The 15,464-nt window shown below is 40.0% G+C and overlaps 1 protein-coding gene across 2 annotated transcripts; it reads left to right on the top strand.

The window, feature by feature from the left end:
• Positions 1 to 729: 729 nt before the first annotated feature.
• Positions 730 to 14,496, top strand: si:dkey-206f10.1 (adenylate cyclase type 8). Of its 2 annotated transcripts, none has more exons than XM_051408293.1 (22): positions 730 to 1,174; positions 1,304 to 1,358; positions 2,748 to 2,959; positions 4,282 to 5,025; positions 5,885 to 6,034; positions 6,219 to 6,349; positions 6,564 to 6,675; positions 6,777 to 6,904; positions 7,038 to 7,196; positions 7,549 to 7,783; positions 7,914 to 8,084; positions 8,199 to 8,299; positions 8,780 to 8,981; positions 9,361 to 9,453; positions 9,659 to 9,819; positions 9,959 to 10,040; positions 10,190 to 10,348; positions 10,665 to 10,811; positions 11,187 to 11,279; positions 11,438 to 11,552; positions 11,755 to 11,957; positions 13,049 to 14,496. In XM_051408293.1, the coding sequence occupies exons 3-22, from the start codon at positions 2,780 to 2,782 to the stop codon at positions 13,262 to 13,264; spliced, it is 3,582 nt and encodes a 1,193-aa protein (XP_051264253.1). In that variant the 5' UTR covers positions 730 to 1,174; positions 1,304 to 1,358; positions 2,748 to 2,779; the 3' UTR covers positions 13,265 to 14,496. The 2 variants fall into 2 exon arrangements, with proteins under 2 accessions (XP_051264253.1, XP_051264254.1); XM_051408294.1 differs by having other exon boundaries at positions 1,304 to 1,354.
• Positions 14,497 to 15,464: the final 968 nt, after the last annotated feature.

Genomic DNA, 15,464 nt, shown 5'->3' on the forward strand with positions numbered 1-15,464 from the left:
AAGACAAAAAATACTGAGCAGCAGAGTATGACGCTGTTTTCAGTCTTTAATGAAACAAAATAGAGAAAATAATTCAATCAATCATCTAGTGTGCACAGCCTCGACAAATTTTGTTCTGGAAGACGAATATAAAAATAAGTTTTGATTCTCTTGAGTTTCTGTGTTTTACAGAGAAATAACAGGCAGAAAGCTTGTGTGCCTCTAGAGACACATAAAGAGTCTGACAATCCACTGAGTCCACTGAGAAGCAGCCACAGAGAGAGATGAAGTTGTGTGCAAACTTAAAGAGTCTTCATCAGATATAGTGGGGTTTTTTAATATCCCAAAGCTCATGCAGTTGCTTACAATACAATAAAACATACAAAAATGCTTCTATTTTTCAGCATGAGTAATAGCCAGCAAGTCATGCCTTCATAGAAACACCTGAATTTAAATGCCGAATAAAGGCTGTTTCATTAGTGTCCATTTGCTGTTGAATCACCTCAGGGTGCTGTTACCAAGTGGGAGATGATTCATCTTATTTGCTTTCACAGTCTGCCTGGTTTTGTAGGCTTTTAGGTGATGTTTTTGACCTTATGCCTGTAATTGTACATTTGCATACTGACATAACCAGCAGGCAGCAACTCTGCTTTCAGTTTCTGTGATGACGTCAGAATCCAGAGTAGAGTAAAGGGAAATGAAAAAGAGAGTGTATAAAAAAAGCATACTATTTAATTTAAGTGTCAGCCCTGCTTTTGAACATTTTGGATGCCTTGGCCAAAGGTTGAGAGCATTGCATCTTGGCGTTGTCTTGGTGCCTGTGAGCTTTGCAGGCCAGTGAGAGTGGCTGCTGACTAAGTAATCCTCTTTGTGCACCTCACTCCTGTAGCTCTGCTTTGTGGCAGTTGTTGACTTCATTTCAAAACAGTCCAGGTGGTGACCTTACAACCCAGCCAGAACAACTCCACACATCTTGACTGGACCTTTTTATCCCCCTCTCTTCATCAGGTTGAGACTCTTCATCACAGTGGGGACTACTTCAAGTTTCATTTTCCCTTTCATGGATTATGCCTTAATTTTCAGATCTGCACTTGCCTCCTGTGAGATGGAAAAAGTGGATTATGACGGGCTGAGAGCAGATATATGGCAACTGCTGGACATGAGGAGCGGATACACAATATGTAAAAGAATACAGGTACGTTTTGGAACTGTTTTTACAAAGCAATAGCCTTCATCAGGATAACCTTGATGTTGAATCACCTAAGGGTGCTGTTACATAACCCCTGATGAAAGGTTACAGTAAAATTGTTCTTTATACTACCAGTGTTACTGGAGTTTTGACCTCTTCAGGCTTTCGCTCTTCTCTATGGATCTAGTAGGTAAAGTTTTCTCCTTAAATAAGTGCAGATTGTATCATACAAGTAGCCTTAATTCAAATGTGATAAAAACATTTTTGTTATTTTGATATTGTTTACTCTTGAGTGTTATAATTGTCATTTGGACAACAGAATAAGAAGTAATCCCTTCACAGCGGAGAACAACAAGTCAGGAAGTCGATAAAATAAAATGCTGCCATATTATAGCATTTTCTTACAGGGTGAATATTTGTAGCTGTCATAACACAGCCTTAATTAAAAATGTGACTCTCCTTATATGATGTGTTTTATTATATCCAGTCTGTGCAGTGTGGATACATGGAGAGAATCAGACTGGTGATTGTGGACTGTGAGTGCGTGGGAGAGCAGCAGCTAGAGCCAGAAGGACCTGGAGGAGTTAAACTCTGGGCATTAACCAGCTCAGGTCTAAATCTGGCTACCAGATAATTTGCTGGAAAGCTGCCTGTCTTCTGGCACACACTGTGTCAACATGTGGAGCCTGGTTCTATCCAACATGCTGAATGTGTGCAGCAGAACCAGACCTGTTCACATAAATCTTGATGCATTTATTTGGACTTATGCCCTGTGAGGCCCAAGTGGTAGATCATATCAGGAGCCACAAAAGCTATAAAATTAATTGCTGTATATTTACACACAAATAATAATAATTCAGTATTCAAAATAAGTCCACACAACAGATAGCATCAGTATGGAAGATGTAGAGATGATGCAGTGGTAAATGAGGAGGATAAACTACTATTTCAAACCAGTAATCATCAAAAAGGAAACAAATATGTTTCATAGCTTTTCAAGGAAGTTGTACATTTTTTCTGTATATAATAAAAATAAATCCTGACTAAATCTAATTGGGCCTTCTTTACACTGAGGATGGTCCATGTATCCATGTTTAGATAAAACCAGAAATTATGATATTTAGCTCAATTTGTCGCATGTTCTTTGCCTTTGTCTGTTACAAAATTAGTAAAAGTACAGTACTGGGCACACAGGCTGAAAGGAACAATCCAGGTATTTAATATTGCACTTCCATGAAGCTGGGAGACTCACAGGAGACAAAAAAATGTATGATCCAAAGACTTTCTGTTATAAATTTGTAGTCTCCAAGCCCAATCTGAGATAACTCTGTGACATAATCAAGGTTATTTTCTTGACACAGCTCCTCCAGAGCCATGGAGGACATCATAAAGCTATTTTCACAGGCTTAGTAGTACGACCCAGTGCTAGTTTATGGATACAATTGGTGGAGTGTCCCTTTAAGAATGAATGTTCATTATGTTGATAGAGTGAGAAAAGCACATTGTGACCCGGAGCAAGTCTGACTCATCACTAACCAACATGTTTTCCCTTTTTTTCCACCTCCATCAATTTCTCCAGGCTGCTGCCTTCTCCTGATTTAAGACAAACAGATGAGGTCAGCTAAGGTCATCACCATGGTGACCTTTGCTGATACAACACAGGTCTCCCCTGTGGAGCTGCGAGAACCAACCTGCCTGACCGCAAGCCTGTCCCCTGGACTGCGGCGGAAAAAGAGGCTGTGGCAGAATGCTGTAAAACACATCATTATCCAGCAGGAGCTCAGCGCCCAGGTGATTGATTATCCCACAGTCATCAGTAGATGTAGGTTATTGTTTTGCACATATTCCCTTACAGCATTATGCGGACTGTGTGTACTGGAACAGACATGACGTCTGCATTGACAGCATTAACGTGAATTATTGGGCCACTGCAGTAATGAAAGATTCAATCAATTTAACTGTAGAATTACTTTAAACGGCCAGTGCATCCAAATGACCCTTTCACTTATGTTGTAAAATGGTAAATAGTTTTACAGTATTTGCCCAATATTTTGCAATATGTCACCACTCCAACGAAAAAAGTTTGCCAGGTTATAAAAATGATCCTGCCAAAACTTTATTGTTTTCATTTGTTTTACAGATGGAAAAAAAACATTGGTAACACTTTCACTATGAAGGCCATGTCTATAATGCATTATAAGCACATTCATAAGACATGAATGCAAGAGGAAAGTGAGAAAAATATTCTTGTATCTGCCCTGTGATCTGCATACACTCCAAAATTCAACTGGTTCTTTCTTGGCCAATGCTAAACCTTTCCTTCAAGTTTCATTAAAATCTGGAGTAGCAGAGGGAGGAGGACAGAGGACCTTGACCTTGTCTGCACCCTCTGAGTGCCCTTCTAGTTAAAATGTGAAGTGTGTTTTGGAAAATAACGATGGCCATGATGATCATTGTGAATTACTTTTGTCTTACTCATACTCACAGCAAGTTAACACTGCTCATAGGTCCTCCATAAGTTTGTTATAGTATTATACAATTGCTAATAACCAGCTCACAAAGTCATGCTATAGTGTATTATTGATGTTTATAGACATTATTCTATTCCAGAAACGTATTCCATTTCAGAAATGTTTAATCTGTTGGAGCAGTTCTCTCTGTGTCTTTATACCTGGCTAACATTATGGTAGTTATAATGTACTGTTTAACCCAGGCCTCAGATTTGTCTTTCAAACACTGTTGTCACTTTGCCTTTGAGGTATAAAGCATTATGAATGTGAACTTATAATTAATTATTATATCCATTATTGCTATTATTGTTATTACGACTTGTTATAAGTTGTCATGCATGATTATAAACATTCATAAAGAGTTTTATAAAGCCTCGTCTGCTCATAGGTCAATGTCCAAAACACAATTCAATAATGATTTTCTAAAAACTGTACACTGTAGATAAATAGACAACTCCTTTCTAAGTGGCCACAATAAGTTTGCTTTTCACCATAAATCAATTTCTGTCCCATTTCAGCCTACTGGTCTCTTGTTAAAGTGGCCAACATGAAACGTGCATGTTGTTACAATAAATTAATCAGATTTTCTGTTGTGTTTGACAGATGGGTGTAGAGCCAGCACGTAAAATATTTGTGACGGATACCTACATGGACGAGATCAACAGACAAATCCGCAACAAGTCCTTACGCGGGGTCACAAAACGCCGCTCCTCCACGTTCAGGGTGCACCCTTCCCAGGCCCGTGGTTCCACCTGCACACAGAACAGTGTCAGTGGTTCTTTTAATGATTACGCCAGTGATGCTGACTTCTTTGTGCACTGGGGCCACACAATTCGTGGAGTCTACATACCCACCCTGAGGCACACGTTCAAGTCTCGTGACCTGGAGAAACTCTACCAGCAACACTACTCCCACCAAAGACGCAACTCTCTAGCCATCACCAATGTAATCGATGCTGTGGCCAAGCTACACGTATTGGTTCTGTACCTGGCTCTGGCCCCTGAGGCAGTCACAGACACTCTGCGTGGCTGCCTGACAGGCATTTTCATGATGTTAGCTATTGTACTGTGTGTCACAGTGTTAACCTGCAAAGACTCCGTGTCCCCACGGTGGCTTCACTACGCTGGCCTAGCCAGCTGGCTGTCGCAGACCACACAGGTGCTGGGAGGACTGGTGTATGGACTGGAAAAAGACCCATCGTGGTATGTTTTGTTCTCATTGTTTGCCACATACACGCTGCTGCCGTTACCTCTTCTGTGGGCCATGTGCGCTGGCTCCCTCACCTCAGTACTGCACCTACTGGTGGAGATAGTGCGCTACTACAATGATGCAATGCTCTTGAGAAAGGTGAGAAAATCACTGATTAAACTGTTTTTTGAAAACATTGTCCCCAGAAAAATATTACAAAGTGTTATGTCGGAAATGTTTATTAATTCATCATTATAAAATCAAAGACATCCCTTTACTTTAATGTCAAAGTAAATGCTATACTACAAAGCTTTTAGCTTTTAGATAAGATTCCCCCTGAGCTAAGTTTTCTGGATTGTCTCATATGTATTTATATCTTGCCCAGTTTTATGTTCCACATCCTAATAAACTAGAGGTCAGGCTTAATAAAACACAAACTGATAATGTAATGTCCACTGTGATGTAGAAATGTTAGCCATTCAATGGAGTTTGTTGCCCTACTCTGTGTGCTCCAGCATACTTTGGACTATTTCTCTGAAGTTTCCCCTGATTCAGCATTGCCCTACTCTGAGAGCACCAGACAGGCCTTTTTCCTTATGACTCAGCTGAAGCGTGTTTAACCTCCTTCTTTAATGTAATGTTTGTCTAAGCATTTCCCAATTCTCAAATCTTGTGTAAGTGTAAAATGTTTCTACACCAGAATATTATGCAGAACAAGCCATGTTTTATCCCTGTGTTGCAGTTTTTATAACTGATACTAAAGTTACTCTACGCCTATATTGTATATCCATTAATGGCAACAGTTTTATTTTTATTGTCACAGTTATTACTCCCATCTACAGCCCTAGATATTGTCTTCAAGCCTACTAAACCAAACACAATTTCTCTCTGACATCCCTCAAGTTAATTCCAAGAAGAAAACTCCATTTACTATTGATTAATCCTCTTCTTTTCCAACATGTATTCAGGTTTCTTTGTTAAAATTAATTGTTTAATGCTAAATCTCTCTTGGGTTCAGGTTTTTGCCAAAGGCCTGCTGTACCTGGGTATGAACACAGCTGGCTTGTTCATCCACTACCTGACAGACCACGCCCAGAGACAGGTTTTCCTGGAGACACGGCGCTGCATTGAGGGTCGCCTCAGACTAGAGCAAGAGAACCAGAGACAGGTACCGCGACTGCTGACAGAGACACTGTATTATTCTGACAACTATTGTCTGTTATCACTTTTCTCCAAACCTAGAGAGTCTTTACCAATATTTATCATTTAAATCATTAAAAAGGTGTAAATTCTCTCCTGACCCCTGTGTAAACCACCCACTGTCATATAGAGTTTATTGTTTTGCCACACAGGAGCGATTGGTCCTGTCGATCCTGCCTCGCTTTGTTTCTTTGGAGATGATTGCTGACATGAGCGCTTTGGAAGATGAACTCAGTCCTCACGAGTTTCACAAGATCTATATTCACCAGTACAAAGACGTCAGGTACACACACATAATGTTAATACGTTAGTATTTACCAGGCCTTAGGAAATAAGTTCCTCATGGATGGCTCTTATTTTAATGTTAGTAATTCTACTGGACTTGGTTTTGCATTTGTTCACAGAAACCAAACAGTTAGAAGGAATTTCTATTTTAAATACAAATCTCTATGTTGATAGTGTACCACTTCTATTCCAACTCCCTCTCCTCTTTGCAGCATCCTTTTTGCAGACATCAAAGGCTTCACTCTGTTGTCGATGAACCTGTCGGCACAGGATCTGGTCCGAACCCTCAATGAGCTCTTTGGACGCTTTGACCGACTTGCAGATGTGAGACTTTAAGCTCCTTTTTTGTTTTGAGATAATTTATACTTGACACAACTTCTATTCCATCAATAATTTATTTTTTTCTTTTCTCCTTCTCATCGCAGGAACACCACTGCCTGCGGATAAAGATACTGGGAGACTGTTATTACTGTGTGTCAGGGGTCCCTGAGCCACAGCGTGCCCATGCCCGTCATTGTGTCGAGATGGGCCTGGCTATGATCAACACCATACGGTCAGTCTTACCTTGCTTCTTGAGTTCAATTATCAATTTAATTCCACTATTTTGGAGGAGAGGGCAATACGAGAATTATGTAAAAAATTAAACATATACAACTTTTGGTCACTTTACTGCTCTTCAACACCAGCTCCGTGCGGAAGCAGCTGAACTTTGACATGGACATGAGGATCGGGATCCACTCTGGCTCTGTCCTGTGTGGGGTACTGGGCCTGCAGAAATGGCAGTTTGATGTCTGGTCCTGGGACGTGGGCATTGCCAACATGCTGGAGGCCGGGGGCATACCAGGGTGAGTGGTCTCTGCTGGTACCAGCGACAAGCCAAGTTGATGTACAACATTTGATCTCTGCCTAGATTACCACATACATTTATGTGAAGCCCAGTAGATTCTGCTTTTATTCCTCTATCTCACTTTTTCCATTTTTTGTCATGTTCTGACTTAAAGAATCTATACATTTTCAAAAATATTATACTTAGGATAAGCCGTTGTTATTTCATATAATAAAACTGAAACTGAAAATTGCCTTCTTGCTTTTAACTGGGATCCAAATCACTTTTTGTTCAGAAATATTGAAACAGAAAAGTCTGTAAATAATTAGAGAGAGAGATAATTTTCTCTGCTTCTGTTTGCTCTCATCCAGACGCATCCATATCTCAAGGACGACTCGGGACTGTCTAGAGGGCACCTACAAGACAGAAGATGGTCATGGCCGTGACAGGAGCGAGTTTTTGCTCAAACACAACATCGAGACTTTCCTCATCTGCCCTCAGGAGGAGAGGAACCAAGTTGATCTTATCGTGCCCACCAAAATCCAGAAAACGAATCGAACTTGGAACCCAGAGATACCCCTTGGGAACGTCATTGACATGAACAGTGTAGGTGCAGCAGGATGACTATTGTTAGGCAGTAAAACGTTTCACTTGTAATATATATATATAACATATCTTAAGTTCTTCAACCATATGAGACAAAGACACAATCATGTATTTTAATTTTTCTTTGCAGATACTGGCCTCCTTCACCAACGGCTCGCTGCCCAACATATGGCAGTCCACCTCCAAGGAGATTAACAAACGCATCCAACATGCCATTGAGGTTCAGAGCAGTGATCGTATGCACAGGGAGCACATCACTCCACTGACCCTGGTGTTCAAAGACACGCACATAGAAGACAAGGTAAGCAAGTGTAAACATTGGTTCCAAGGGTGTTTGTTTGCAGGAAATTAGATATTGCCGCAGAGTAAATGATACTGACTGTGATTTTGGTTTGACCTCTTTTGGTTGGTCCAGTTTTCCCAGATGAGAGATGAAATGTTTAACTCCAACCTGGTCTGCTCCTTCATCCTGCTCCTCTTTCTCATGGCTGCTCAGGCCCTTATTCCTGCCCCCAGGTAGGAAGACACCTACAAAGCTCACATTGTTAGAACTTGTTAATTACATTTTTATGGGTTTATCAGATTTGAATTGTTCATTTATTTTCTTTTATTTAAAGCTAGACATTTGGGGCGCCCTAGAGTCCTTGCTGCAGCGACCATGGGTTCAAATCCGACCCATTCTTTATTAAAACAAATTTGTAGAGATTCTGAGCGATATCAAATTGTGCTTTTTCTAAATGAAAGCATATGTTGGTTTAACCTGACTATACATTTTCTGCTCAGGTTGTCTGATTTTAAAGTCACTATGTGTAGGATTTAATTTTTTTACTTTGGTGCCATCTGGAGGTAGTAACGAGAATGAAATGTGATTTCAAGTTCATCCAACACCCTCGTAAATTCACACTTTTTCCAGTGCACATGTCACACAACATTTTCACTACTTTACTCGCTTCCTTCCTCTGCCTCTTATCCTCCTCCCATGTTCTTCCTCTGCAGGCTGCTCCCAGCCATCCTCCAGTTTTCCATCTTCCTGCTAGCCTACATGCTGCTGCTGCTGTTGGCCTTGGCTGAAGAGTTCAAGTGCACTCCTGCAGCACTGCAGTACTTCTGCTGCTGGATCCATGAAAACAACAGTGCCCGTAACCTCCTCACCCTCACCGCCATCGTCATCAACTTTGGCTTGGTCTCTACTGACATGGTGAGAGTCTAAAGAACACAGCGCCTGATTTATATGCACCGAAATATTGATTTAAAAAAGTTTATTCTGCCACATAAAATTGGACCCTGCATATAACATTTATTACGTTTGGTAAATCCAGTCTTATCATATCTTCTTCTGTTATTTGCATGATCCCCCTTAAATGTATATGAGTAAAGAAGAGAGGTGTGCACCCTGCTGACAGTTAAAGTGTGCCTCAGATGATGACCTAATTACACTTCCAGATATTGATTAGCAGTTGAAGCCAAAGCCACAATATGTAAAAACCAACAGAGACTAAATGTGTATCTGTTATCTCGTGACTCAGTCTTTTGTTAGTTGTCAAAGGTTTTATGTAATTTGTATATTTTGTGTCCAGTTATGGTGCATTCTCACAGACACAGGAGAGACTGATGTAGTGGACAAAACCAACACAGCCTCACGTCCACTCACCGTCTGCACTTACCCCGAGGTACGGACAGCAGCAGTTTAAACATACACGCAAGCAATATCTGTCATCACAAGCGTTTGGTTTCATATTAAATACATTAAATCACATTTTCTTGACTAAAACGTACCTCAGTCATTCTTTTTTACCATTTTTATAACTTTAAGAAAGTGATGAAAATACATTCTTCTTCAGTGTCTCTAACCTCTTCTTCACTCTATCTCCTCAGGCGTTTGTATTGAGTGGTGTGATCGCCATGGTGACTTGTGCTGTCTTCCTGCGTCTAAACTCTCTGCTGAAGCTGGCGGTGTTGCTACTTGCGATGGCCGTCTACTCCTACCTCATCCACCTGACCTTCCTCTCACTCACACGCCATGATATGCTGCACAGGTCAGTGCCAGCTCACGCTGTGGCCACACATTCAGTTTTTTAGGTGTTTTTTTTTCTACATTAAGATTAATGTTTCTAATTATTTTACTTATTGTTTGTAAGACTCTTGTTGTCCCTCTCTTCACTAACATATGCACAGGTCTCACTATGTCAGGAGAAAAGGAATTTGCATCCTTCTCATGGCCATGTTTATTGTTGCTGTCTTCTACAATGGACGACAGGTACTGTTAAACTCACTGTTTTAACCATGCTGCTGTTTAGCTTTATTTGCCCTAAATCTGTTGACTGCCAAACTGAGTAGATGGGTAAAGGCGTGTGTCTCACACAGGCAGGTGACCTCTGATAGTTGTATCTATCCTTTACTTTCCAGTGGGAGGCCACTGCCAGGCTAGACTTCCTGTGGCGTCTGCAGGCCCAGCAGGAAGTGGAAGACATGAGGGAACTGCGGGAACACAATGAGTGTCTATTGCACAACATCCTGCCTGTGCATGTGGCGCGACATTTTCTAGACCGGAGCAAGAACGATGAGGTGCAGAAAACATCGCCTCACCTGTGTCTGTGCCAGCCTCTAACAACAGGGGAGCACAAAAATATAGTGACAATAATATAAGTGGATTTATAATGTATGTTTACTGGACTTTTTAAGTGTTATTTATAGGGTTCCTTCACATGTTTATCCAGATTATTGTGATTTATTTAAACTATTAAACAACAGTTGACCTCTTACCTAAATATAAATATAAATATCATACTGAATAAATCAGTCTATATACCAGTTAAACAAAAAGGTGTTTTTAAGAATACCCAGTCAAGATGAAAGTGTATGACACCATGTTTCATTTCAGGAGCTTTACTCCCAGTCCTATGATGAAGTCGGTGTCATGTTTGCCTCCATCGCTGGCTTCAATGAGTATTTTGAGCAGAAAGAGATCAAACATGAAGGAGTGGACTGCCTCCGACTTCTAAATGAGATCATTGCTGGCTTTGATGAGGTGCGTATGGGACTGAAAATGTGTGAGTATTGTAAATAAAAACAGTAAAGTTTAAAGGACCAGTGTGTAGGATTTAGTGGCATCTAGATATATAAAAATATCCTCCTAAATGTTACACGCTGGACCTTTAACATGCATTATAATTCATCTTTCTGTAAGTATACCTTTATCTGTGTATCTTTCTGTGGTATTCTCCCTATCTGAGAAATATTTTTTTCACGTGCCCGTTTAGCTGCTAAAAATACAGAGACGGTGAAGTTTAATCCAGGACATGCTGTTGAGAGAGGGATTGTTCCCCGTTGCATAACTCAGCTGCTATAAGAGATTGACGTGTAACCTCACCTCTTTAACTCTAACTGTTTTCTTTCTAACAAGTTGTTGGAGGAGTCGTACTTCCAGTATGTGGAGAAGATAAAGACCATCGGGAGCTGCTACATGGCCGCCTCTGGCTTAGCTCCAGACAGACAGGTGGGAGATCCTCTTGCACAACATTCTGCTGGGGTTCTTTTTTTGTTGTTGTTTTGACTACTATTATACTATTTGCCCCTCCATCATTCCTTCTCTTCTCTCTCTCCCTCTGTATCTAACCATCCATCTGTCTCTGTCTCTCTCTCTCTCTCTTTCAGGCATCTATGGATGAATGGAATCACCTGAGCGAGCTGGTTTTGTTTGCGCTGGCGATGCAAGAGACCTTGAAAGAGATGAACAGGCATTCTGCCAAAAACTTTCAGCTACGTGTGGGTACGTGGCTAAGTGGCTGACCTCCTACACACACACACACACACACACACACACACACACACACACACACACACACACACACACTCACATAAACAATAGATGGTTGATATAAACCTTCTGGGATTTCTTGTGTCGAAGACGTAGACTTAATACAAATTATTTATCTAAAGTGAATTACTTGTTTCTGATGCACTTTAAACAGGTATCGCCCATGGGCCAGTGGTTGCGGGGGTGATTGGTGCCACCAAGCCGCAGTATGACATCTGGGGGTCAACAGTCAACCTGGCCAGCCGAATGGACAGCACAGGTGTGAGCGGGCACATCCAGGTACCTGAGGCCACGCGCAGGATCCTGGTAGAATGGGGTTTTGTCTTGGAGCTACGTGGAGAAATCTTTGTCAAGGGGGTGAGTGGCGAAGGATGGAGACTGGTTTTGTTCGTCCTGTTGCTCGTGGTGGTTACACAATGTGTTTAATTTACTCTCATCGCCCTTAAACATATATACAGTGAAATGGAGAACTGTTGAGTGCACACAGCACCTTCCAAAATACTGATGTTACTGGATAGGCACAAAGTTCAGTCAGCTTTGGTAAGATACGGTGAAGTTAACTTATGTGAAAGTAAAGGCATGTGCAGAGATGACATTAAGGATGCTTTAGTGAAACTTGGCACAGCCGAGTCTTGACATTCTTGAGCATTGAAGTACACTAAACATAAAAATCATTATTTTTAAAAACACAAGCTTTTTATTGCATCCTTATGTTGTCAGTTGTCTAACGGTGGTGTTAAATGTAACCCCTTTGCATGTCAACATAAGGTACTTGAATTCAGTAAAAGTACAAAAATAGCTTAGCATCAAAATATGTATATATAATAGTGTCAGTGACAAAGTATCAAAAGTAGATTACTCATTATACAGAATGGCCCATTGCAGAATCATATATATGTATTATTGGATTATAATTATTGATACATTAATGTGTTTATCACTTGGCAATGCTGAAGCTGGTAAATTTGGAGCTAATGTTAGTTAAGGTCATATATATATATTTATATATATATATATGAACCTGTAAAAATACATCATCATTTATTAGTTGATTTTATTTTGTATTATTAATCTGCCAAGTAACTTTTAACTTACTATGATTTTTGTCCAAATACATGCTGTAAAAAAGACTGTTACCTTAACACATGTACTGCAAAGCTGCAGTTGACTTCAACCTGAGATCAGTCCGAATAGCCGGAAATGCTTGTGTCAGGGATCAGGATTGGACAGCTTTAAACAGCAAATCAGCTCAAGTGTAGAAAGAAACTCAATGGGGGCATCTACTGGTGAATAGAAGCAACATACAGAGTTGCATTACTGTTCAAATGTGGGGAAATTAATGCATGAAATGTGCAGATATTGATGCATTGTAACCATATTTGTGAAGAGATCTTGATGATAATTGAGAAAAGGATTACCACACTTTGTGATCTCTGCTGTCACTGTAGGTGAGCGAGCGTCAGGGGAAAGTTCGCACCTATTTCATCAGCACCATGCGCAGCAAGAGAGCCAACACTGGAACAGAAGGCCGCCTTGGGGGGCGGACAGGAGGACGCATGACGCTAGCGGGAGTGGTGTTTGGTCTCGTCCAGGCCAGGAACAAGGAAAAGATAAGAGAAACCAATGGGGGGTTCGGTCTGACTCCCTGCACCCTTCAGTGCTGAGGGGACTTTTAAGGTCAGGAGACAGCAGGAGGAGGAGAAGGACATAATCCAGCCATATTGTTTGTACTGGTTTTGCTGTTTCATACTTTACTATGAAAAAAATTGCCACACAAACAGAGAAGAGGGTAAAGCTAATCCAAATCCTACCAGAGCTTTTATTCCTGTTTCCATCATGACTGTGTCCTCCTTGGCTTTCCTGTCAACCAAAATAAATCTTAAAGGTTTTGGGCTGTATTGTGCTTAACTGACATATAAGGAAACTCATCTATGGGCAGACTTTCTGTTTTTTATTGCCATATCTACACATTATAAGAACTGTTTGCAGTACAGACATTAACCAGGGCCAACATGTCTTTTGTCTTTTTTTGGCTGGGATAATACTCCAGACCTCTAAGCCAAAACACAGAATACCTCAAACAACCAGCTCAACCTCTCATAGACTACCAATGGCCTATATAATACTGACTAGTGTTTTTTTTTTTTTCGAAATACTGTATTTTGCTCGATCAACATAATTCACCAAGCAGAGGTTCCATTATTTATTAATCCATTTCAGCTCAGGTTCATATTTTCCATTAATAGTTTAAACCTGTATTAGCTCCCACTGAAGTTGTATGTCTAAGCTTTCATTTCACCGTCACTGTTGGTGGATTTTTGAGATTTTTGAAACATCTGAATGTGACCAATCACGCCGTAGCTAGTACAGTTTTGCTCTCACTGCCCATTGTAGCCGTGAAACTCAACACAGTGTGAGTGTTTATCTGTTGAACCAACTTTTATGCCAAAACCAATGTCACTCCTCTCCTTGTATACTCAAAGCAAAGGACACAGAAGGTTGTTTTTATGTGCAATAATGATGTAATAACGTAATTATATTGTAGACCTGATGCATGTTGTCACTGTGACATAAAAAAAACCTTTGTCTTTTCAAATTATTATGTGTTATTATGTTTTTTTATATTTCAGCTGAAGGATGACTTCAAGCTCCTCTATGGGATAGCTTAGTTATTTAAAACGTTATAAATGTTAATCAAAAGTCTTCACCCATGTAAGTTGTACACCTCAGATTTATATGTTTAAAAGCATTCTATAAATGTAATGTGTAGTGTAACAGCATAATGGTAACATTGTGTAATTTAACTTTATGTAGGTAGGTTATTTTCTTTCATAATTTTTACAAAAACATTAAATGGTCTACATTTTCTGCTGATAAAACCAGTACTGACAACAAACCTGAGTGGTGTTATTTCCTTTTAATTGTGCACATGATTTATTCTGATGCATTCACTGGGTTTCCAACAAGGACCATTTCCTTCAGCAGACAGGACTCGATACTGATTATAGATTTTATTCCGTTTTTACCATAAACCGACGAGTCTCTTATCTGGAATACAAATCTAAAACAGGTCTAGTTCTTAAAAAACTAAAATACTTCCAATAGTGCTCCTAGTGCTTCCAACTTTCCTTCTTTTCAGTATCTGATCGACTTCTCTGAACTCTGTTAGTTCTGCCTGCAACTCGCGCGGGTGTTCTGCAGCCGACTCCTTGATCGTCTATCGGACAGATGGATCACTCCGTAGTTGGAAAAATGGGTTCAGCTTGTACAATTGGCCTCTAATAGCCCTGAGACAACAGTAAGAAGAATATATATAAAGATACGATGATATTCAGATAGGACATTTAAATATGACTGAAGCAAAGTTTGAGCTGCCACAAGTAGCAGGAATCAATATTTTCAGAAATACTGAGGTCAAAAATTGTCCAAAAGCCATCCCACTCCTATAAGAAGTATTGGACTACAACATTATTTCGTTATTTATTAACTGCTCAGTTATATTTTCTGTAGATTATGTCTCTCTAAATGCTGTTTATGTGTCTTAAAAACAACATATATAAGGGGAGAAAAACAGAATTAATTTAATATATTTTGATTTAAGATGATTTATTGTCTAAAAGCAATAAAATCAAAAGATCTACTGCATTTTGTTTATGTAGCTCAGCAGTCTATACTGTAACTATTTTAAATCTTTCAGGGAAAAGTCAAAAGTCAAAAATGTCATGTCAGCCTGTGAAGTTGAGTCACAAATCATAATAAGAAAACCTGTGGGTCAGTTGCAAGTCTTTAAGGTCTCTGAATGATCATAGAAATTATTTCCAAGCTGTATTACTGTTTATGCTTTTGACAGCCGAAAACCCTCTC

Source organism: Dicentrarchus labrax, unplaced genomic scaffold, assembly GCF_905237075.1.
Source record: "Dicentrarchus labrax unplaced genomic scaffold, dlabrax2021, whole genome shotgun sequence".
Taxonomy (NCBI): domain Eukaryota; kingdom Metazoa; phylum Chordata; class Actinopteri; family Moronidae; genus Dicentrarchus; species Dicentrarchus labrax.